This window comes from Ambystoma mexicanum, chromosome 8 (assembly GCF_040938575.1).
Source record: "Ambystoma mexicanum isolate Mex_15411 chromosome 8, UKY_AmexF1_1, whole genome shotgun sequence".
NCBI classification, from domain to species: Eukaryota; Metazoa; Chordata; class Amphibia; order Caudata; family Ambystomatidae; genus Ambystoma; species Ambystoma mexicanum.
Genome location: NC_090929.1, coordinates 1,500,661,614 through 1,500,684,989, shown reverse-complemented (window position 1 = coordinate 1,500,684,989; position 23,376 = coordinate 1,500,661,614). Strand labels below are relative to the sequence as shown.

Genomic DNA, 23,376 nt, shown 5'->3' with positions numbered 1-23,376 from the left:
CCACATTGGTCTGGGTGGACTAATTGCAGCGCTACCTTCGCCAACCTGGTTGCCAGGATTTTCCCCAGAATTTTCCCGTCAACATTTTGTAGGGATATAGGTCGATATGCCATATAATCCAGCTCCAATCTCAGGGGACTCGTCCGGTCTTGTCTGCTTATACCCCTTGTCTTTCGTTTCCACAGATTTATCCATCTTCTGTTGTCCCTTGACCATCTTGGCTGCAAGTTCCTGGAGGGGCTATTCTCGGACTGTATGCCCCAGTCCTACGCAGGCTCCTGGGCCAGCTGACAGCTCTGTCTCCTCTTGCCTTTAGCCAGTGCAACCTCCCCCAGCGCGTCTCCTGATGTTTCCACTTGATGTCCCAGAGGCCGTCACTATACAGTTCCTCACCAACTATGAGCAGTGTCGTTGGTTCAGTTACACCCCCTCCTATACTGGTGGGCCACTGTGCCGTGTCTTGGGCTGGGCCGGGATTCGTAATTGAAGGCGGGTCTCTAAGAGTGCCTTCACCGCTTCAGATCTTCCCCACTCTACTAAGGGCGTTTTAGTCCATTGGTTGTGGACCCATCAGCTGGGTCTCACTATTTCCTCAGAGGGTCCCCGCAGCCCGTATGTCTATTTGCTGCGCTGTATAACGGTATGCGGCCCCTCCCCTCCCAATCAGTCTCTACCTGGGCGGGCTGCCCAGTCACTATTCCAGTTCAGTGGGGGGAGTGGGGAACCTGCTGGATCGCAGGCAAAGTGGCCACCCTCGCTCCCCTCACCTGTCTCTGGCGTCGGGTGTCCCGCTGGCACTATCCTCCTCTCTTTCATGGGCCGGGTTAGGGCATCCGTATGTCTCCCGCGCCGTGTGCCGCGCCACCTGTTCCCGTTTGGCAGCCGCTCACAAGACCGCTGACACTGGGAGTCTGGAGTGCGGCCCCGTCCGATCCGCTTCCCAGGATGTTGGCTTTGCTCCGTCAAGGCTCCCTTCTCCGGGCCTGACCGCTGTGGGGGTCCACTGCGGCTCCACCACTCCGTTGCGTGCACTTGTGTATCGTAAGGGGGAGCGATCTGGGCCCCTCACTCTGTGAGATTCTTCCGATGTTCGCGGTGGGGCACCTCTTGCCTTACCACCACCGAGGGCATTGTAGCACCTCCCTCACGCCTACGATGGTCAGATGCTGTTGCCCCCCCAACCAGGCTCCTGAAGTCTTCCCCTCACTCCGTCATGGCTCTCGGACGGCCATTTTAGGTGCCCTGCAGAGTTATCTGCAGCTGGCTCCTCACTCCATCACTTGCAGGAAAAAGACCCAATATACTCGATGCCAGCACACCATTCGCAGCCCCCAGTTCTCCTGCAGGGGTCACCTCTATCCAGGTCCAAATCACGGGTACCAATATCGGATTTAAGCATGATTGAAGCCAGTGAAGCGGGAGCTCTACTGAGTTACATGCATACCGTTGGACAGTAAGCCACGCCCGGTTTTTATTGTAAACTTGAAGTATTTTTAACCAAATAAAAGTATTTTGATGAAGATGTTTAACACCACCTAACACCCGATCACATACATCCTCAACCATTGCCTTCAAACTTTGCGGGCGATAGCAAACATTCACTTCCATTTTCTTTCGTGAATTCTTCACTCTCTTGCAAGTTGTTTCAAGTTGTTCAACAGACATCTTATATCGGTTTAAAGACAAATGCATACTTAGAAAAGATAAACAAGTCGTGTGCCCTTTATAAAGAGCACAGAATCGAAACACTGCTCCCTATGACCACACAAGGATCCCTCCCAGCTCGTAAGCGGCGGGGCAGCTGTTCAGACCATTATGGGCATGTCCGCCAGCACAGCAGCTGCTCAGATCATTAGTAACAGCACACCAACCTTTCATCCACACGCCCTGCCCAAATGGGTGCCGATCATACCATATGTCTTAGGGCAATAAAATGACCTTGATCCAACAAACATTTTTATATTTAAAAAAATAATTTAAACATTCATATAAAAAGAAATGAAACATTACTATTAAAAGAACTAAACACATCTTTATATTTTTGTTTGATTAAAAATAAATTAAAAGGGGGCAGAGAATCAAGACTTCGGGGTCAACCTCCTGGGGACCACCTGTCACTTTTGATGAAAGGTATTCTATATACTACTCACGCACTCTCATCCCCAATTTGCAAAAGCATAATTTGCGGAGTTGCAGTACAATTGGCACGCGCACACACACATTTCAGTGTGATCAGTCTTTGAACATTGGACAGAAATTGCAAAGAGTTGTCTGACACTGCTCGGAACGGCTTCCCATCTGCGTTTTCAGGTCCTGGCACTGGGGAGCCATCTGCAGCACATACTGTGGCTCACTGGTCTCTTCTACCACCACTTGCCATCTGTGCCCCGGGGGAGGGGTGACGGGACCCTTGAAACCTGCAGGGGTGTCTGTCTCCATGCAAGCTTCTCCTCACTTAGGTGACATGGGCAACTCTCATATCTCAGCCTTCTTTGTGCTCCTGGAGGCTAGCACCACGTCTCCTGGGGTGCTGGAGGCTACGTCGGTGGACAAGATTGCATTTCCCAGCAGTTCCAGCTCCTGGCATAACGCGGTGGCCATTTTGAGTTGAGCTCCTTTTCTGTTCTTGCCTGACATGACTGTATTGGAGACCATCTTGTTATGGATACCTACACAGAGGTGGCGTTCCCGATTGTTCATTGCTCCACAACAGAGTTCCTGTTCTTTGTGTTTGGTGTCTTTTATTCCGGACTGCTACTGGACTTTGGACTTGACTTTTGGATTGCGCTTGGATACGATTCGGCTTACTGTTTTGACCCCGATTGCTTGATGTTCTCAGGATTGGTACCTTGGACAGTTGCTCCGTTCCTTCCCCTTGGGGAGTGGCTTTGCTCGGACTTATTAAGTCCACGTGCCATCGGGTCATGCATCTACTCTACAGACCTGGACAAAAGGATAACCCTGCTGGTAGTAGGCTCCCCATGGTCATCTCCATCTGCAGGCTTAAGTTAGGCTTCTTTATAGCTTTCTGTGGTCTGTCTCATTGGGTTTCCCAATCCCTGCACTGCGCCCACGACAGGGGGGTTCTAGTAAACTGGAAATGAAAAAAACATGTTTTTGAATTTAACTCTGGCGTTATGGAACAAAATGGCATTAATATTATGAACAAATGACCTATTCCTAGGGACCCCAACCAGTGTCACATCAATAACTGAGCTCCATCTACCCTTGCTAAAGGAGACATGACAACACTTATTGCCAACGTGCAGGTCGGTCTTCAACTTGCATGCAAGCCCACAAGTATTTTTGACAACCTAAAGCATGCACAAAACACCTACCTTCTGTACGAAACAGACTGTCCTGAATGGAAACAATTGCAATCTAAAATCATATATCAAATTAAAAAAAGAAAGCTATTTTCATTTCGACTTTATTTTTCAAAATGCAAAGATGGGCCTTTAAAGTTTTTCGGTACATGAACTTGTATCTAACTTTCACAAGGTCGGCACTTTACACATACGTACAATGTATCTACAAGAAAACATCAGGGAAATTTGTTGAAAACCGAATAAAGAGAAATGACTACAAATTACTGCAAATCACACACAAGGTAAATTAAACTTAGACGTTATTATGCGAGTAAACAAAAGCACTTTTTTTCAAACACGACTTCATCACTGCACTCATCAAAGCCTCATTCTTTTACCACTCCTCTACTGCATACTCTACAAAACGTATAAATCACTCTAGAAAATTCTTTACTACTAACCACTGTCTTACCATAGCCAGGGCAATCATCGGGACTAAACTAGATTATTGCAACGCGATCCAAGCAGGCACCTCACTGAAAAATATCAACAAACTACAGCTGATAACAACGCCCTCAGAGCTGCCTGGGGCCTGAAACGCTCTGACCATATCTTGGATATTAGACGCAAAGCCCACTGGCTTCTCATCAAAGCAAGAATTGAATTCAAACTCCTTGCCATCACACACCGCTGCCTCTATAACACACGCAGACTTCGCTCCTCCTCATCCACCTAACTACTTACCCCTAGAGTAAATAGAAACAGAGCTGGAGGCTCCAGCTTCACTGCCATCATACCCACCTTTGGAACTCCCTACAACCCAACATTCAAGAAGAACCCTCCTATATACTTTTTTTGTAAAAAAGGAAAATCGTCCTTTTCCAAATACCCTTGATTGCCACCAACTCCAATCGGCCTCTGAAACTGTAAACTGAAACCTTCTATGGGAACTTCATCAATTACGAATGTACTGTACTTCACCTGTCTCACCTTTGCTGTAAAATAATACTAGCGCTGTTATACCTCTGGGTCTGGGAGCTGTCAACAAATAAAATAAAAAATTCCACATAGCCACGTCCAGACAGTACTCTTGGAATGCCACCGAGTAAGACCTGACAATAGCTTTAAACATCTGTAACTGGGCAGCAAAAACAATGAGCCGTCTTGTGCTCACCATGACCTATCTCAACCTTGGTTTCCTCTCCTTCTTGCCTTCCAACGTGCTCGGATACAGCTGGAGAGGTTATAAAATGACTGACAGGTTTTGACTTACATGTTGTAGATATACACTCTTGTTGGATCAATCGATTTTCAGAAACTGTAGTTTTGTGTCTTTTGCCTTTAAACCACATGACTATTGTCAACCATACGTCATTCAACAGTTGCAGCTATGCAGTGTTTAATGCAGTCTTGATGGCTGTTTGTCACGAGCCTTAAAACCGATGCTTAAGGCAAGAGAATCAAACCTTTTACTTAAGGGTGTTCATATGCACTATTTGGCAGTTTAGTTAACATGGGTCTGTTTTTCCCTTATTAGGTATTCACAGTTTGCAAAATCTGAGCCATTGTTCATTATCTGCACACTGTGCTTACACTATGTTTTTTTGTATTTGCCTATAACCACTGAACGGGTTTCACCCCACTCGCTTTAAAATGTTACAATTGCCTACTTGAGATAACATTTTCGATCTTACCAATATATACTTGATATCCCTTCCCCCTTAACTCTCTGCCATGTCTGACTTGCTGCATCTATACAAATAACGTAATTCAAGTCAATAACAAATGGGCAATATATTTATGTATGTCATTTGGGTTTCAAGTGTCCATTTTCCATGTCTTCATCTCCTACCACGCAAGCACATGGTACATCACTACTCTCATTATCAAGCATTGAGAAATGGGACTGTTTCCACTGCCTGTTTATAATATGTACAACACTTATGGTTGAAGCGCCTACCCTATCATCCAAATAATTAGAGATACATACAGCACAAATATGTCATGCTGATTTTCATTCAAAGGTTATGCTTTTACAATTCTTTAACTGTATGAACCCAAAGAAATGCATCACAGTACAAGATTAGTACAATGCAATACTTGCGGGCAAGGAAAAGGGTATTTACTTTTTACTAAACAGCGCAAGTGAACAAGCATTTTAAAAAAAGTCAAACATGAAGAAATAAAAGGGTAAAAACAGCAATTGGCAATAATCCTGCTTTAAAGTCCACCTCTCTCCATCAGATGATCGGCAATCTAATTCCATTTGTATGGGGGCTACTTTTTAAACAAAATGGCTTCATTAACATTAAAAAGGTCACTTTAAAAAGAAGAATAAGGCTTCAGAAAAAAGTGTAGACGGTGTTTGGTAGGAGTCAATGACATCCAACTAAATGGTTCCACTTAGTTTCTCCGGGTGGTGCGCCTTTATCTACCAAATCCTGGTCGTCATTTCAGTAGGTGATTCAACTGGTCCTTTAAGTTTGAAGAATGCCTGACACTAGAAATAAAACACAAACATTATCCAGTTTAAATAAACGCAAACAGAATTTCTTTAGTCCACTTAATGAACTTTAAGAAAACATTTCGACATGATCGCTTTCTTGAGGTCAGCGATATCAGGACAAGGTACAATTACGAAAATCAGCCACACACATCTTATAAGGCAAAAATGTGCCCAAGTCATTACAAATTTAGTTTACGCAATCAAGGGTCTGTGTCTCAAGATAATTTCCTGGTTCTTAAAAGACTCCTTTAGGACCTGTAGATCAAATGGAATTTGGGTTTTACCGTAAAGGAACAAACCGGGGCTGAAAAGACTGTAGTGGTTTTGGCCGAAAATACAGTTTGGCCGTTAGGGTAAAACAACCCAAATTAAATACATTACCCACTCTCACCCACCCCCCAACGCCTTACTAACCTTGCGGCGGCACACTTTGGTGTGTGCTGCCGACTCGCTGTGACCCTGCAACGCCTGTTCCCATTCACTTCCGTGACCGGGAACCTGGCGCCACAGGGTTCTTTTCCTTTTTTCTTGTTTTTTTTCTTTTACTTTACACGAATGGCTACGTGGGACACACTGCAACCACTGCTGACATAGTGAATAAGGGTGCAAGGGACACCCCTGCACCCCCCTCTAGCCTTGTTCACTATAATGCCACCGAATAGGGGATTTGGTCGAGATTTTCAGCCATGCACACTTTTTGTACGGCTAAAATTCAGCCAACTCGCCCATTCGGTAATGTATTTTCGGTCATTTTGGCGTTTCCCGGTTAAAGGACATGTCTAACTAAACAAAGAACACATTAAGCTGGCTGCAAAGTCAAATCAATACAAATGATAAATCAGTTGCAACTTTTACCCTTATGCCAAGGTCATAATGCGTCTTCCTTTCCAAAGCACAAAAAGCAAACAGTTGAGGGTTCAATTCAGCCTAAAGGCAGCCAAAGCAGCACGCAGGGGCACATTTTTCAAGTCTGCGATACTTAAGCATATTGGACTTTGTATAACGGAGAGGAAGGGGGAGGCAGAATCATAATTCAAGCTCCGCACCCCTTCTTCGCCACATAAATAAATGAAAAATGAGGTGCAACGTATATTTAATGCGTAAAGGTTTTACACATGACTTGTGCATTAAATCTACTTTACCTCTCATGGAACATGAGGTCCACAGTATTTTCTCGCGCTGGACTGATTATCTGGCACAGCACTTTACAATCCATACAGCTACTGATTCTTAATTTCACCATCAAATGGTCTGGCTTTGTACAATAGACAGGGGAATTACATTTTCAATATAGTCTCTGGTGAACACCTTACATGTTCACTGCGGGAAAATACGTTTAGACCACTTAAAAAAAATTATTAACTTACTTTTTCTGAATGGCCTCTTGCCTGTAAAAAAGATGAGAATAACTGTTACACAAAACATAAGGTGAAACTTCAAAACACACAATGATAAATAGCAGTTTTACGACCACCTACTCACTAGAACGTTACTTTTGAAGTGAATCGTGAAATTTACTGGTTATGATATATGATATGATATGGCATTTATAACGCGCCTATACACAAGTGTTTCAAGGCGCGACGAGGCAAGGGAGGGGGAACAGAGGGAAGACAGACAACGATCTTACTAGGCCAGGTGACATTGAGATTGCACAAGTGCAGGTGAAGGGGAAACATGCGGAGGGAGCAGGCAGTTCAGTACATGGGATCGAAAGTAAAAATAATAGAATAAATAAAAAGCAATAAATAAAAAGTGCGGCCAGCTGGTGGCAAGTGCAAGGGTAAGTGCAGACATCAGGTGTCAAGTGCTGGGGATACAGAAGTGTAGGGGTTTCCAGGGAGGCAGTGCAGGTGTGCAACTGGCGGGGGAGGGGACCTGGGCCTGAGATCAGAGGGTAGCCAGGGGACCAGTGCCGTTTCAGTTTCAGCCATGAGTTCAGCAGGGGAGAGGAGGTGAGAAATCAGAAGCAAAAAGGAAGGTTTTGAGGTGCTTCCGGAACCGGAGATGATTCTCGTCAAGTTTCAGGGCGGCTAATCCAGAGGAAGGCCCCAGCCGAAGAAAGATCTACCACCAACTTCTTGCTTGGAGAAGCGACTGACCCTGAGGGAGTTGGAGGCGGATGAGCAAAGAGCTTGAGAAGGAAGATATTTAGGAAGAGAGATTTAAAGGTATTGAGGCCCCAGGCCCCTGAAGGCCTTGTGGACAATGCAGAGGGTTTTGAACTTAATCCTTGCAGGCACTGGGAGCCAGTGCAGAGTTTTCAGTCCTGGAGAGAGACGATCCCTGGGCTTGAGGCCAAGGACAAGTCTTGCAGTCCTGTTCTGGATGAGCTGCAGAGGGTGTAGAATAGAAGCAGGCAGATTTAGAAATAGGCTGTTGCAGTAGTCCAGCCCAGAGAGAACCAGAGCTCTGGAGACAGTGAGCTTCTGGAGGAAGGAGAGGAAAGGAAGAATACCTCTCAGGAGGTGCAGCTGGTAGTGTGACTTCTTAGAGACGTCAGAGATGTGAGGAGAGAAGGAGAGTGTGGAGTCTAAGATGACCCGTAGGTTTTTAGCCTCACAGGTAGGAGCAGGAAGAGGGCCAAGAGAGGCCAGCCAGAGAAAGACAGGAAAGGAGGGAGCAGGTGTGCCAATGAGGAGAATCTCGGTCTTACTGGCATTAAGGCAGAGATCATTGGCGGCACACAACTCCTGGATAGCAGACAGACCGAGATGAGAGAAGGAGAAGAAGTGGCGGAAGGGAGCCTGAAAATGAGTTGAGTGTCTTCCGTACAGCACTGAAATTGGGGCAGAGAGCGGCAATGCGGTGGGCAAGAAGTGCCAGGTATTGGTTGAACATCCAGGGAGAGAGGTTAGACCCCTGGGGAACACCACAGGTAGAGATGGAGATAGAGGAGAGGAAGGACCCAAGTTGGACCTTGGGAGGGTCGATCAGAGAGTAAAGAGGTCAGCCAAGTCAGGGCCTGATCGGTGATACCCAGCTTGCCACAGAGATGGTTGAGCAGGATGGCATGGTTGACCGTGTCAAAGGCAGAAGAGAGATCAATTAAGACGAGGACACAGGGGGTGTTGTAATTGAGGTTGGAGGACAGGTCTTCATGGATGTTCAGGAGAGCAGTTTTTGTGCTTCTGGCAGCTCTGAAGCCAGACTGATGGTCATGGAAACAACCAACAGATTCGGTGTGAAGATTAAGCTGGTAGAAGGCCAGCTTTTCCAAGAGTTTGCCTAGCAAAGGAGTGATGGAGATTGGGCTATAGTTAGCCAGGCAGGTCTGGTCGGCAGAGGGTTTCTTAAGAAGAGGGTGCACAAGGGAGTGTCCTCAGGGGGGAGGGGGGAGGGAAGACTCCAATGGCAAAGGAGTGGTTGAAAACCTTAATGAGAAATATAAGGATCAGTCGACCCTACTGGCGCTGATGCATTCGAAACTTATCTTTATAGAATCCCACACCGAAGCGTCTATGGAAAAAAGATCAAAAGAAAGGGAGTCTGAGGGAGTGATCTTTAAAACACTTATCGAACTAATTGAGGATGCAAGAGAGGACAAAAAGTCTTTTCTGGCATGTTTTAGAGACACTATTGGCCTAATAAAGAGCCAAGACCACATCTGCACCAGAAAGGGACCCACTTCAAGAGTCGATGGAGATTTAACATCTAATCCTCTACAATCACCGTTGGGTCACTTGGGACAGGACCACAGAGAGTGGAGCAGCTTCTAGGAGGTCGGCAGACCCAAGAGAAAATGCACAAGTGCCTTCTTGCAACGATCTGGGGCTCTTGCAAGACCAGGCTTCTATCAAGGCACAAGTAGACACTTGTATGCCTTCTACCAGTTCCCAGGTTATCTAGAATCGACATATTGAGTATCAGAACATGACTGACACCAGCCGCCCTGCTGAAGCATCTGTGAACAGACAGTCGACCTCTGACCTTTTTCCGATTTTCGATGAGGATTCCCATAATGTTCCGAAACCCTCACTGAAAGTGAACCACTAACAAAACCCCCAAAAAACATCACGATATCGAAAGTGACATGTGGGGGCAGCGCTAGAAACGTTATTAGAAACCTAAAAGCGGTATCAGTCACTCCATTGAGCTATCCCCCGCCATCCGAACAAACAGAGGATCCCAAAAAACTGTCCCCTAAAAAGGATGGCCGGCGTGAAAAAGTAAATACTGATAGGCTTGCTGAAGGTGAAAACTTGGATTCAGAACTTGAGGAAGATCCCTTGCTGCAGTTGTCTACTTACGAGGACTATGAATTAGAAGACCAGGAGGCTGACTCTAGATCAAACTCTATAATGTGTGGGGCGAGTCTAGACGGGCAAGTAACGACGCCCCAAACAAAAAAACAAACTATTCGAAACCTTAGAAGTTAAGAGGGAAAAAATGGCCTCGAAGTGGATCTTAGCCGAGAAACAACCTATGGTGATGGACAAAATGATTGCGTGTTCTAGGAGGGATTGTTTGCCCCGATTGCCGGAAAAGGGATCCCTCCCTAAGAACAGGCGGCGAGGGACATCTCAACCTCGCTCGCAGGGGAATCATCCACTAAAGACGCAAGAGAGCCTAAGGACCCCCCACAAGGTTTTCTTGGAGAGAGTACTGAAGGCGGACGACTGTCTCATATTAAACCGAGCCAGTATTATGGGCCTTGGCCTTCTCAACAACGTACCGCAACTAAGCATTATCCAATCCAAAGACATCAAGATAGTGGATTTCCCAAGTGAACAAGAGAACGACAGGGTACTTTTGCTAATGGCCTCCTCTGCTTGGATAGCTTGTATGCTGAAAGCCAACGACGATCTGAGGGCTTTTGGCTTTAATCTGAAACAGTATGATCCATCAACTAGTCATGATTTAGAATCTGACCATAGTGTTCCAAAGAAAGGAGCCGGGAATTTAAACAGAAAACATCCCATGGAACGGGTCATATCGTCCAAGCCAAATCGAGACACCTCCACATTTATTCATGGCCCTAATGCCTTGAGGATCACTAAAAGGAAAGACTAATGTGAGATCGAAAGAGAACCCCGCAAGGAGTGAGGACTCAATCTCAAGGATCTCAAAAGAGTAATCATGGGGCTGGCTATCGAGAGCACTAGCAGCACCCACCAGCGAATAGAGGGACAACATACAAGAATCTGAATCCCTGCAGGATGGATCCAGGAATACTTGGGGCTTTGCTCATCTGCTCCAATCCCTGGATCCTAGATCTACCAAAGTAGGCACTATGTATCCAAGAATCATGGTTAAGCGAAACTCCACTGCCAGATGGATATACAGGATACTTGAACCAAGGAACCAAGGGCCTGAAAGGAAGACCCCGTTTTGGGTTACTGACAATGGTGAACAACTTTATGGGAAAGGTGCTGAGGATCATGCTTCCTAACCCATCGATTCAAATTCTAATAATAAAACTAATGGAAACCCCATAGAAGGGACTTTGGTACTTTTTAACCTGTATTGGAATCCCAACGCCAAGGACTTGAACTACTTCGTATCCGTAGTAATTAAATGGATCAATGATTTAAGAGCTCAATTAGCGGATCCGTGGATAGTTCTATGTGGAGATTTGAATATCGACTGCCTCTCAATGCCTTTGAAAAAAATAGGGGCGACAGGAAGCCCTTACAATACAAAAAAAAACTTAAGTTGGAAGCCAGCAATGCTTAGAGGAATCCCATATCAGGGACTTGCACATGGTAAATGGCCAAGTAAGGGGAGATCTAGGGGGTGCCAAAACTTGGCACTCTGCCTTATCAAGTGCAACATAAAATTCTTCCCAAGGGGGACATCCATGCAGGTCCTCCAAACTAAACAAAGTGACCATAACCTGGTGATCATAACCTGATTAAGACCATCCTTGAGTGAGGGGAAAAAAGAGTAACGGGAAATCTTGGAAACAGTGTCACTGGAACCCGGCAGAAACAGGCATGCAAATCAATGCCAAGTCAGCTCCCGCTTTGACAAAGACCCTGAGGGTGTGGCAAGAGAATCTTGACGAGGGGGTTGAATACGAATCTTGCCTGGCAGTCTTTAGAGAAGAATCTAGCAGAGGAGACAAACAACATTTAAGAAAAAACAACGTTCTGATGAGTTTAATGCAACAAACAAAACGTCAGTTACATTAAGATCTTAGGTGCCTAAAAACTCTTCCAGTGCTAATAAGATGCCGGGAAAGGAAGAAAACAAAACAAAAATATCCAAACTGGGTTATCTCACAGAGCCATTCTTTAACAAAATGAGGCGGAATGCATGATGCACGCCGTAATGACCAAGAATTCAAAGAACTTATGGTCATTACTAAGGTAAAGAATAAGACAGCGGCTCCTTACAACTAAACCCAATGCATGAGTCAGGATGGGGTGAGCACTGAAAACCTCCCAAAAGATGGATAAACAGATTGTTGGACCTCCTGAACAACAAGATTCGTGGTACATCGAGTTCGATAGATCAGAAATTAGAAACATAATCTCCAAAGCAAGCACTTCCCGAGCCCCGGGCGTGGACGGCATGATAAATGCCATGTTAAAAGAAGCGCCAAAAATATGACAGATTTCAGCATGGTCCTTTTTAACAGAATCGCTCATATTGGCAGAATACCAGTGTCCTGGAAAAAAGCGATAGTGGTCCCTATGGTTAAGAAAGGGGACAGACTAAACCCCACGAACTACTGGCCCATCGCCCTCTTAGATGTTCTAGGAAAAAACTTTGCAGGAGTGCTGTTGAAGCGACTAAAGGATTGGATAGCTATTTCAGAAACGTATGATCTTAGGCAAACTGGCTTTGTCAACAACGTAGACTCCGGCTTAAAACTGCTACTTATTAGTCTACTCAAAACAAAGATGCTGAAAGGGAATGAGAGACTAAACATAGCTTGCATAGACATGGAGGCTGCTTTCAATTTTGACAGAGCGCGTCTATGGTCGAAAATGATGGCAAGAGGCTGCCCCAAGGATCTAGTAGCAGCCATCAAAGACTTTTATACTGGGACATCCTTGCAGATCAGGCTGGAAAAGGACAGGAATCTAACAAGAGAGATCCAAACTGTTAGGGGATTGAAGCAGGGTTGCCCCATTGGTGCCAATACTTTACAACTTGTTCTTTAACACCATGAAACATGTTCTGGACCCGCCTAGATCATGCCCTTCAAAGATTAACGGAACGTCGGCTGGATGGCTCTATACGCCGACGACCTGGTCCTCCTAGATGGAACTCCTATCAGACTCCAAAAAAAACAGGAAATTTTACAGGAGTACGTTGACCAAAACGTTCAGAATATCAACGTCGATAAAAACCAAAATTTAGATTATTCAAAACTCGAGGGAAAGAGAGAGTACCCCATGTTGGAGGTTGGAAAACAACCGAATTAGGCCCACAGCAGACATTAAATACCTGGGCATTATGATCAATGCCAGCAGTGGTGAGACGGCTTGGATTTCAAACTTGATTCTGAAAACCAAGCAGTTAACAGGGCAAGGTTTGGTGATCGGGAGAAAATACAGCAAATTTTCTCTCCTGCCAGTCATCAACTTCTATAACCAGAAGGTGGTTCCAACGTTGACTTATGCAGGAGAAGCCGGGCTGGGGTTACCTCGGGAAACCCTGGAGAAATTGGAGAACACATTTTGGAAGCGAATGCTAAGACTTCATAATGCGATCCCGATGGCCATAATAAGACATGAATTGGGGCTCTCATCTCTGTATGTGAGAATTGTTTGGAAATCCTTAACCGTCTTTGGTAAACTCAACTATCCGCACTGCCCCCCACAATATCAAATCATAAAAAGGAAGCAAGTGGGCATGAATGATTGGATTTTGAATCAATGGAGAGACAAATGCCTAGAAATGTTAGCCTCTCAAGGTCTTTCTGTGGACACTTTATGCCAGAATTAGTTTCTGGTTAAAAGGGCCTTGTGGGTCGCAGACTGGTCAGATACAGAAGCCAGGAGATCCTCTTCTAAGATCCATACGCTATCGAGAACTCTCACCAGTCTCTTCAACATCACACCGGACTATCTAAGAAAAGCTCAGAATCCAAGATACCGAGATCTTTTCATGAGAAACCGCCATAATGTACTACACACGAAGGTTACATTATATCGATATGGCGGAATGGTCAAAGACAATATATGCTGCCTATGTAACACCCAGGAGGAAACGCTGCAGCACTTAGTCCTTTTCTGCTCGGAATTGAGAATGTAGAGAACATTACTACTGTATGAGAAGATGAAGATCACTCTAGGCATGGATGCAGATCTGTGGTGGGAGACCCTCTACGGGGGTGCAAGTTAAGCTGTAACCAGGCACCTGGTGGTCTTTTTAGAGAAGGTTTTTGCGAAGAGATTGAAAGACTACTCTCAAGTAACCTCTAATAACATGCCGTGACTGTTGTAAATAACGTCAACAGGTGACCTTTTCAGTGCCGGAAACCCAACTGCCGATTGGAATGGAATTTGAAGTGGAGGGATTAGGGGGAGGAGGGAGTGAGAGTGAGGAGGAGTGGCTGACCCAGAAGAATGTCGGCCGGAAGAGACCTACAGATGGGTCCTCCCTTCCCCTCTCCTGGGATCTTGGGTCAATGTTACCCTCTTTTCTCCTTTGAGTTCTTTTTTTCTTTTCTCCTTCCTTCTCTTTTTCCTCCTTTTAACAGAATGTTGTGGAAAAGCAAAAGTTGTTTGTTTCTTTGTAAAACTGAATGCTTAATAAAAAAAAAATGGAAAAAATATATGCCTTACTGCACCCCCCATTTAACAAACCAGTAACAAAAATAAACAACTGCAAAATCCAACCAATCCCCAAAGGTAAAGGCAGAGATGTCCTCTAAGTAACCATTCCGTACACCCCGACTGGAGCCACTTTTCCCAGTCGGGCAAGCTGTCTCCCCCAGACCAAAGCACCCCCAACAGAGCCAACCATAGCATGAGACCCAAACCAACAGAGAGGGCAGGAGGCCCATACATCAAGCACATGCTTCGGCAAGATCATCAATCAACATGAGGGGCCCTACTCCAGACCCACCTTCCCTCCCTAGCTCCTGCCTCGCAAACACCTCCATCTTCTCTCAGTGTCCTCATCTGTAGGCCGCTCCAATGTTACCCCCAGGATCCTAGCTGCCTCATCTGGAGTCGTGAAGCGCTACTGCTTCCCCCTCCCATGTGAAGAGCAGGGCGAAGGGAAACTTCCACCAATCCGTTCCTGCCCAAGTTTCGAAATCACAGGCCTGAACAGCAATCGCTTCTGGAGCATAAGGGCAGCCAGATCCTGGAAGATGAGAAGTTTCTGAGTGCCATAGGAGATCTCCCCCATCGATCTCCAAATCTTTGATCGTGGTTATTAGCTCTTCCATCCCCTGATTGGTGCCAGCAAGTTCCACCTGCAGATGAAGGACATCTTCCCGAAGGGAATGTATGGAGTTTTCTGCATTACCCACTCTTGTGTTGATTTGCTTCAGGTCCTTCAAAGTACATCCAAGGACTTACGTAGCCCCTCCATCGCAGACGTAATCTCCTTTCTTCTCCTCCAGGGTGGCCATACAATTGAGCAGGTCCTGGTTCGTAAGAGGCGATGCCCCCGCTCCTCCTTCCTTTGCAGCAGCCATCTTCTCTCCCGATAGCCTACCGGAGCCACCTACCCCGTCAAACTCAGCCACAGGGGACCACAGTGACGTCACCGATCTTAGCTTCTTCTGCGTTTTACGAGGTGATATGCAGGTAGGTAAATCCCACAGTGCCTGCCACCCCACATGTCCGGAGTCACCCCCAAGTGTTGTAGCTCTCGGCATGACCGCACAATTCTTCCTGGTGGCAGGCCCTCAAAGCCACAAGCAACACTCTACCTGCTGAACTAGCGGGGGGAGTCAGGAGCCCCCCTAGGTACCCGGCCTGGCTGCTCCCCGAGAGGACGCCAGTCTTATTGAGACCCCACTGATGGCCAGAGAGAGTGCACAGCTAGGGCTCAGGCAGCCTCCTTCCTCAGCTGCCAAGTCTTATCAGTCCATCACCACCATTCACCCACCTCTGTCTGCATACTCCAGGGTCTCTGCTCTCAGATCAACAGTCTGCAGTCCCCAACTCCACTCCCAGTTGGAGGGGCAAAAGGCTGACACTAGCTCCACGGGGGGGGCATCCTCCTTGGCGCACTGCACCTCTTCTCACTGACGATAAAGGTCTTGCTGAAGTCCACCTCAGATCTCAGGCAGGGAAAACTGCTCACCGAGCTGCACACTCAAGAGTCACCAGCCTGCTGCTCCACCCAGGTCACATGGAGTGACCCCGGGGCAGGGGTCGCTCAAATGCCACACTCAAACCGGCAAGCTCTTAGCTCCTGGAGGTCCCGGGGCGGCTGCCACTCTTCGACCAGTGGATCAGTCTGCCAGTGCGGGTCCGCCTAATGAAGTTGAAGTCCACCGCTATGGGGGTGCTGGGCCTCCTCTCCCCTAGCAACAGAGGCCTTCGGGTGCGCCACTAGACACCACCACACAGGCAGCCGTTGACCACCGCGTGGTCTAAGAGGTAAACCGCCGGCCGTAGGCAACACAATGGTGCGCCGCTGGGACCACTTGGTCACCACCGCGCCGCAAGTTCCCGGTTGCTGTTTTGATTACAAATAAAACAGGCTCAGCCTTTCATCCATACTTGGTTGAAAAATGCATAAACAATTTCTATTGGCTACCGATACATGTGACACGCTGCTTTTTCACTCTATAGCAGTTCTCCACCCACACAGATCTTTTATTGGCTTTACCAGTTTTGGGAGTGCTCACAGAGTAAGTATGTACACATCATGTCTGAGATGCATTGAAGCTGGTGCAGAATTCAAACAATGCGAAGGCTGTGTATCTAGCAAACTAGACCCAGAAATGTGTGGCTATCACACCTCCCCACCACCCACCAAGGGTGTGACTGATGATGTCTCAGCTGGATTGGGGGGGGGGGAGAGGTGGGGAAGTGGGTCAGGCAGTATGAAAATACAGAATGGTTACTCCCTTTAATATCATTTATAAGAAGTTATGGCATTTTACGTATGCGGGTGGACAGCTACAAGCTTCAATGACATGCCACTATTTGCCTGCCCACACTCAAAGACATCTTTACACATGAAGTATCTTGCTGGTGAAAGTCAGACAATCTAAATACACAAAAACAAAGAACCACCCATCCTGTCTCCGCCTAAGGATTGCACAACTACTAAACAAAACTACTGGAGGTAATAACACTTGCTAACTGAATTCAGCAAGATGTTCCACTGTTGCACATCACCCCTTTAATCACCATGCTATCCCGATTATTTTATACAACATTTTCATGCCATTGAGCACATGCCCATTTTTATTAATAGCTTCAAAGACTTTTCACAATCTGCGGTGTTCATACAAGTTAACATTTTGACATAGTGTGTACCTGGCAGTTCAAATGAAGACAAATGAAATAAACAAAAGGACTGCTAATCCAGTGTACACCCAATTTTCCCACAAAATACCATGATTGCTGAACATTCAATAGCGCACACAATTCTAGCCTGAACATTCAATAGCGCACACAATTCTAGCCAAGCCAGAATTTTTCCAAGACGCCAAACACTAAAGGTAAGGAACGATTTTTCTAATGTATGTTCTGTTAAAGGTGGTGCACTAAAAGGCCTCCTAATCGGTCATTTTAGTACATTAAAAAGATTATACACCAATTATGTTCAAGTGTGCTTTAACTTGTATTTTCAATGTTACTAATGCTCATTTGGACTTTAAAACTACTGGGACCATTTTAATAGTATCTGGTTTTATTTTGAGGATTGCATTGTGTAATCCCAAATCACCTTTTTTTGAATTCCAGAAGTTGCTATTCTTAGTAAACTGTCATGTTGCATCGTCATCGGATGTTCTGATACAATACATACCCAAGATGCACGGGACAGTAATACACATATTCCCCAAAGACATCACACTGATTAGACAAAAGCTACTAAGCCACTCAACTGCGGTGTACAACCAGATGACATCAACAGACTAACAAATGAGGTGTTAGAAGATAAACGAGGAAATATTCTGTGTATGCAATCAGCTTTTTAGTACAAAGACGTACAAGTCTGAAAAATGTATAGAGAAGGACAATCCCCACTCACTAAGAGATTACTTGATACAGTTGTACCAATTCTCTTTCCACATCACGGTATGCCACTGAGCAGAATATAGATCAACAACTAAGTCTTAAGTGTTGCTTCCTTGCATGTGTACATTATAAGTCTCAATTTCTCATTTGCATCATTTATTTTCTGAACGCCTGTAGGCGGCCACTGCCGTTTCTTTACCTTCTGACACACTGCCCTCAAGACATGTATGCCAGTCACATTTGCTTTGTGCATTATTTAGTGTGAATCACTTAAGCGGGTTACAATTGCAAGCAGGCATGTCACTAATATCAGTCTGTGTAACATTTGGTCAGAGTGGAATGCATTGACGGGTCACATTTGTTTTAGCCATAACTGTGCCCTTTGCTCTTGGTCCATTTCATTTTCTGTCCGCAGGAGGAGACCAACACGGCGAGTGTTTTCTCAGAGTCATTTTACACATCATAGGGTGTGCAGGTATTCTACTCAGGGTTGCTTTGTGCATTAGGGAGAATAGTCTCTTGTCTTACTATTGGGGATCATGTAACAAAAGAAGGGGCCCCTGGCTATTCCCTGACCATTCCAGGTATTATACAATGTATCAAAAACAGTTGGTCAGGGTGAATCTGGACAAGACAACATATGTAAAGAGAATAAATCTACCCTGACCGTTTTTGATCACAATTATTGTGTATTTCTTGTGTAATAATGCAATGTTGCGGAAATGATCTTTTTCATGGTGAGTTGGGCTGGTTTCACTTTGCTTGGCACAGTGTACAAATCCGCTCTCAGAATTCATTGTTTTGAATGGAGCTAGCGGGATTATTCATGTTTACTGTATGTCCTAAGAGCTCCATGCACACTTTGCATGATGTGCCCGATAGCCCCCGTCTACTTTTAATGCCTAATAGTAACAGTACACAAAGTCTAAGCCTGTACGGATGTGCTGCTACTGGAGCAAAGCATTTGCACACTTGTCTGAACAGAATTACTCTGAATCACCAATGTCCTTCTCCTGCCATAAAACCTTTGAATCATTGGTGATTTGGATGAACAAGGAAGAAGGCAATATATCCGCAGACCCAAGCAAACAAAATATTAATAAAGAATATTTAGTATGTTGAGGCACGACTTAATAGCGAGATTGGCAAATGGTCTGTAGTATTTTGCCAGAGATTTATATCCCTTTTCATGAAGTGCAAAATAACATCTGCTTTCAGCTGCCTGGAATTTCGCCAGTTGATACTTCTTTGAGCACATTTAAAAAAAGCAGCACACAATTAAAGATTTTTTAAAAAAGATTCAAGGGAATTCCGAAAGATCCCTGCCTTTCATGAGATGATCAATTTTTTAGGAAATTTATTATTTCACAATAGCTCCATATCTGTTTGTGAATTTTTTGGTGGCACTTAGCTTGCATTTTGCCAAAATACATGTTGACTAAAGTAATTGGGGCAGTCCATAGCCTCGACTTTGTTCACAGAACCAGTTAATATTCTATTAAATGCTGAAAATACAGCATCCAAACTACTAGTGTCTTTATTGTAACCTCTAAAAGCCTTATTTATTGATTTCTCTAGCTCAAAGATGTCCCTTAGAGCTCGAGAAATCACTCAAATAAGGCTTCTGTCTTGAGTTTTTCCTTTGGCAGGCTAGATGAATATCTTATTTGGTCATAAACGTATTTATCGTTGATTTGTATGGTGCAGATCACAATCATAGGGTTTCAAGCACAAGAGGGAAAGGCAGGTGGCAAGAAAATGAAATGGAGGAATACCGCAATTTGATAATTCATTTAATTGTATTAGTGCATGTAGATGAGGAGAGGTGCAGACCTGCAGGGAGGAAATCCCGAGGTAGAACCAGTAAAGCCAAAAAAGCGCCAAGTGATACAAAAAAAGAGCAAATACTCAAAAATAAAGAGGATGAGGGGTGGTATGTCTATAAAAGTGAACACTTTCATGGAACATCATGGAAGCAGAGGCCACACGAGTCTGAATAGTGGAACAAAAGAGATCAATTCTCCAAGTCTCCCAGAGGACAACAGGCAAGAAAATGGTGAGAGATGATGGTTACCAAACTTTAGGTTTAAAATTCAACCTTTGGCAACTACCTTGCGTAGGTGCTACGACAAAGAAATGTGAGGGCCCTGGCACCACAGCAGTCCTCGATTTATAGACACCTAAAATCACAGACAATCTAATGTAATCTCCTCTGAAGTACAAATGATTTACAAAATGCAGATCTCCATTTTTATACTCGCTGCCAATTCCAAATAAATATGTCTTTTGCTAAGTTCTTATGAAGGGCATTAGTAATAAGGAAGACCTACATCTGGGTATCTGTGTAGTTTCCAAGGTATTACAATGATGAGATAATCTACCTATAATGTATGCATTTCCCCCCAGTTTAGCTCTTCCTAAGTTGGCTTTACAGGATTAACATACATATTAATTGCGAATAGATTCATTTCAGATATTAATTTGCCCTCTTTTAAATGTGGGCACATCTTTATCTACACAGTAAACTATGTGAAGTAATATATCGAAAAATGGCCAAAGAAGGATGCTGAATAAGAAGATTTGTTCAGCGATATTCTATATAGCTGATAGCTATAGCAAAATAATATATTCTATTTAACATTATATGCATCTAGTGTTAGTATTTTGGTTCGGAGGTTCAATATGTATTTCATGTGATATTGTATCCATTTTAATACTGATTTTGCTTTTTAATTAATATTGTGCATATCAGATTGCAAAGTAACACATTGTAGAATGACTAAAAAGGATGACGATTAGGAAGAATTGCCCTACAGCACGTTATATAGTTGGTGTGGCTCAGATTCTGATCAAAATTGTATTTGGACTTATGGCAATCATATTTTTTTCAAACCTAAACATAAAACATAATAACAAATCTTAGTGATCTTCTTGACTATTACTACTATTAACCAACTGTATATTTCAGTATATGTATCAGATTAAATACAAAATATTATGCACATTATTTAACTGAAGGAGATCTGTGGAAGGAAAATATACACCAGCGCAATTGCACCCTTCCTTGCTAGCTCCCTCCGTTTCCCCCGCCCCACTGCTGCCCTCCATCTTCCCTCTCACTCACTCCACCCCATCAATGTCTTTGCATCCCAAAACGCTGCCAGGACTACCCTGGCCAATACCCCTCCCTCGGATGGCCCACCAACAGTCACACACAAAACCACTGGCACCTCAAATCCTTTAAAACACAGACACTGTACCACCTGAACCCTTCTATCTCTGCATACTTCACCCTACCCCACAACCCCCAGATCCATGACCGCTCATTTACACCCGACCTCCCCCACTTCAACCAACCCAGTGAAATCACTCTTCAACTTATCTTGCAACACTCCAGGCACTGACTCCATTTAAAGCTCCCTGCACTCCTGTAGAAATCGGCAACCCGATCCCATCTAGAACCTTACCCCCCTCCTGCCCGCCTCCTTTCAATATCATCCCTTTTCGACAGCCGCAGTTGGCACCCTACACCTATTCGGTCCCCCCTTCCAATCACTGATTCCACTCCTCAGATGAGGGACACCTCTGCAATTCCCTCTCTCACACACACCATTCCTACCACCTCCACACCGGACCACACCATAACCCCTTAAATACTGAGCTCTATGCAAACCTATGCAAATAGGATGCGCATACTCGTGTTTAGCTCTTAAGGGGTTAAGGAACCACACCTTGCGAGCACTCTTCTTACACACACACCTAAAATGCTTCCAGCATCTTCCCCCCTCCTCCCACTACAGACACCTCACCATCCATTAACTACTTCACACTTCCCATCAACAACCCTTCTCCTCCTCTCACCCCCCAAACCATTAACCGATTCACACTGACCCCTAACATGGGGCCCCCACCAGGGCCCTGCTCTCACTCATGCCCTGCCACCAGCATGACCTCCTCTGCTCCCCTCTCCTGGGGCCAGCAATGACCATTCAACAACTCACCTTTTGTTCCCTCTGCCCCGCCGCAAATAACCTTTCTCGAAGCAGACTTGCATGCATCCTAATCAACGCCAGATCTGTCGCCAAAAACTGTCACAACATATATGACTTCATATCTTCTGAAAGCCAGAACATCATTTTTATCTCAGAAACCTGGTCCTCAGAGGACCTCGATCCATTGCGCACAAGGCCTTTCCCCCAGGCTACACTCTCATTGTGCACAACAGATCCAGCAGGGCAGGCGGGATACCCATCCTCCACAAATCACCTCACCGCCTCACATTCTGAGGAGCAAGCCTGCAACGCAGACTGCGAATCTCTCCTAGTGAAACTTCTCATCACCCCCTCTTTTACTCACCGCTTCCTACTCCTATACAGACCCCTGGCTACAACAGAAACTTCGCTGATCCCCTCAGTAACTCCCTGGCGGCCATCCTGGTAACCCAACCCTCCCTCACCATGCTAGGATATCTCAACATATAGTTCGATGTTCCACATAACCCCATGACACAACCACTCCTGGACAATCTGGAAGCCCTCCAAATGACTCAACTGGTATCTAATGCCACACACTCTGCAGAACATACCCTAGATGCCATCTTCAGCTCCTCCAATCGGATTTCCACGCTACCCCTGTCCCCGTCCACTAATCTGAACAGACCATGCAGCCATCTTCACATTTCACAGCAAATCCTCCTCCTTGATTAACTATCCCTGGACCGCCCACCCGCTTCCCACTATCGAACAAGGTTAGAGTAACTCCAGACTTGGCAGACTCCCTGCTTACCTCCCTAGCCAATCTACCTCTCCGGGAGGGACTGCCCTCCATCAGCCATTTTGACCAATGGCTCTCCAATGCCCCCAGACTTCTCACCCCCTTCGGATCCTCCTCCCACAGACAAGGCCCTTACCACAGATGGTTCACCCCATCTCTGAAATCCCTCAAAACACAAAACCACACCCTGGAATGGAGATGGCGAGCCGACCCATCACCCAGAATAGAGCTGCATATGCCTGTCAGATCAAAGCCTATACGGCCAAACCTTTCTTCTACTGGAACAGAATCTCTAACACCTGTAACACCAGCAGGGAACTCCATAAGAACATTTGGGAATTCAAGGCACCTCCCTGCACACCCCCCCTCTCCTCCCAACTCCCAAGGACTACTACCACAACATAGCAGTGGAAAGAAACCACACCATCAACGCCCAACTAGCAGTACTCCTGCCCTGATCAATTACACACACGTCCAACCTCACAGACCCTCCATCCGCCCACCCTTTCATCCGCTCCTTCTCTTCCATCTCGCCACCTGAAGTCCAGAAGCTATTTGCCTGCAGCTGTCAGTCGGGATCCCCAGGAGACCTGTGCCCACCTCTCTCCTAAAAGACATCCTTTCCTCAACCTGCATAGGTAGCATCGAAAGATCCATCATCCACTCTTCCCTCACCTCA

At 45.4% G+C, this 23,376-nt stretch overlaps 1 protein-coding gene across 2 annotated transcripts in view; it reads right to left on the bottom strand.

Annotated features, from left to right (window-relative positions):
- Nucleotides 1-5,092: 5,092 nt before the first annotated feature.
- Nucleotides 5,093-23,376, bottom strand: part of BORCS7 (BLOC-1 related complex subunit 7) — a 200,751-nt gene continuing 182,467 nt past the window's right edge. For both annotated transcript variants that reach the window (XM_069611691.1, XM_069611690.1), the window contains 2 exons: nt 7,182-7,202; nt 5,093-5,808 (listed from right to left, as the gene is read on the bottom strand). In XM_069611691.1, the coding sequence (XP_069467792.1) occupies nt 5,757-5,808; nt 7,182-7,202 (73 nt within the window). In that variant the 3' untranslated portion in view covers nt 5,093-5,756. The remainder of the gene's footprint in view (nt 5,809-7,181; nt 7,203-23,376) is intronic.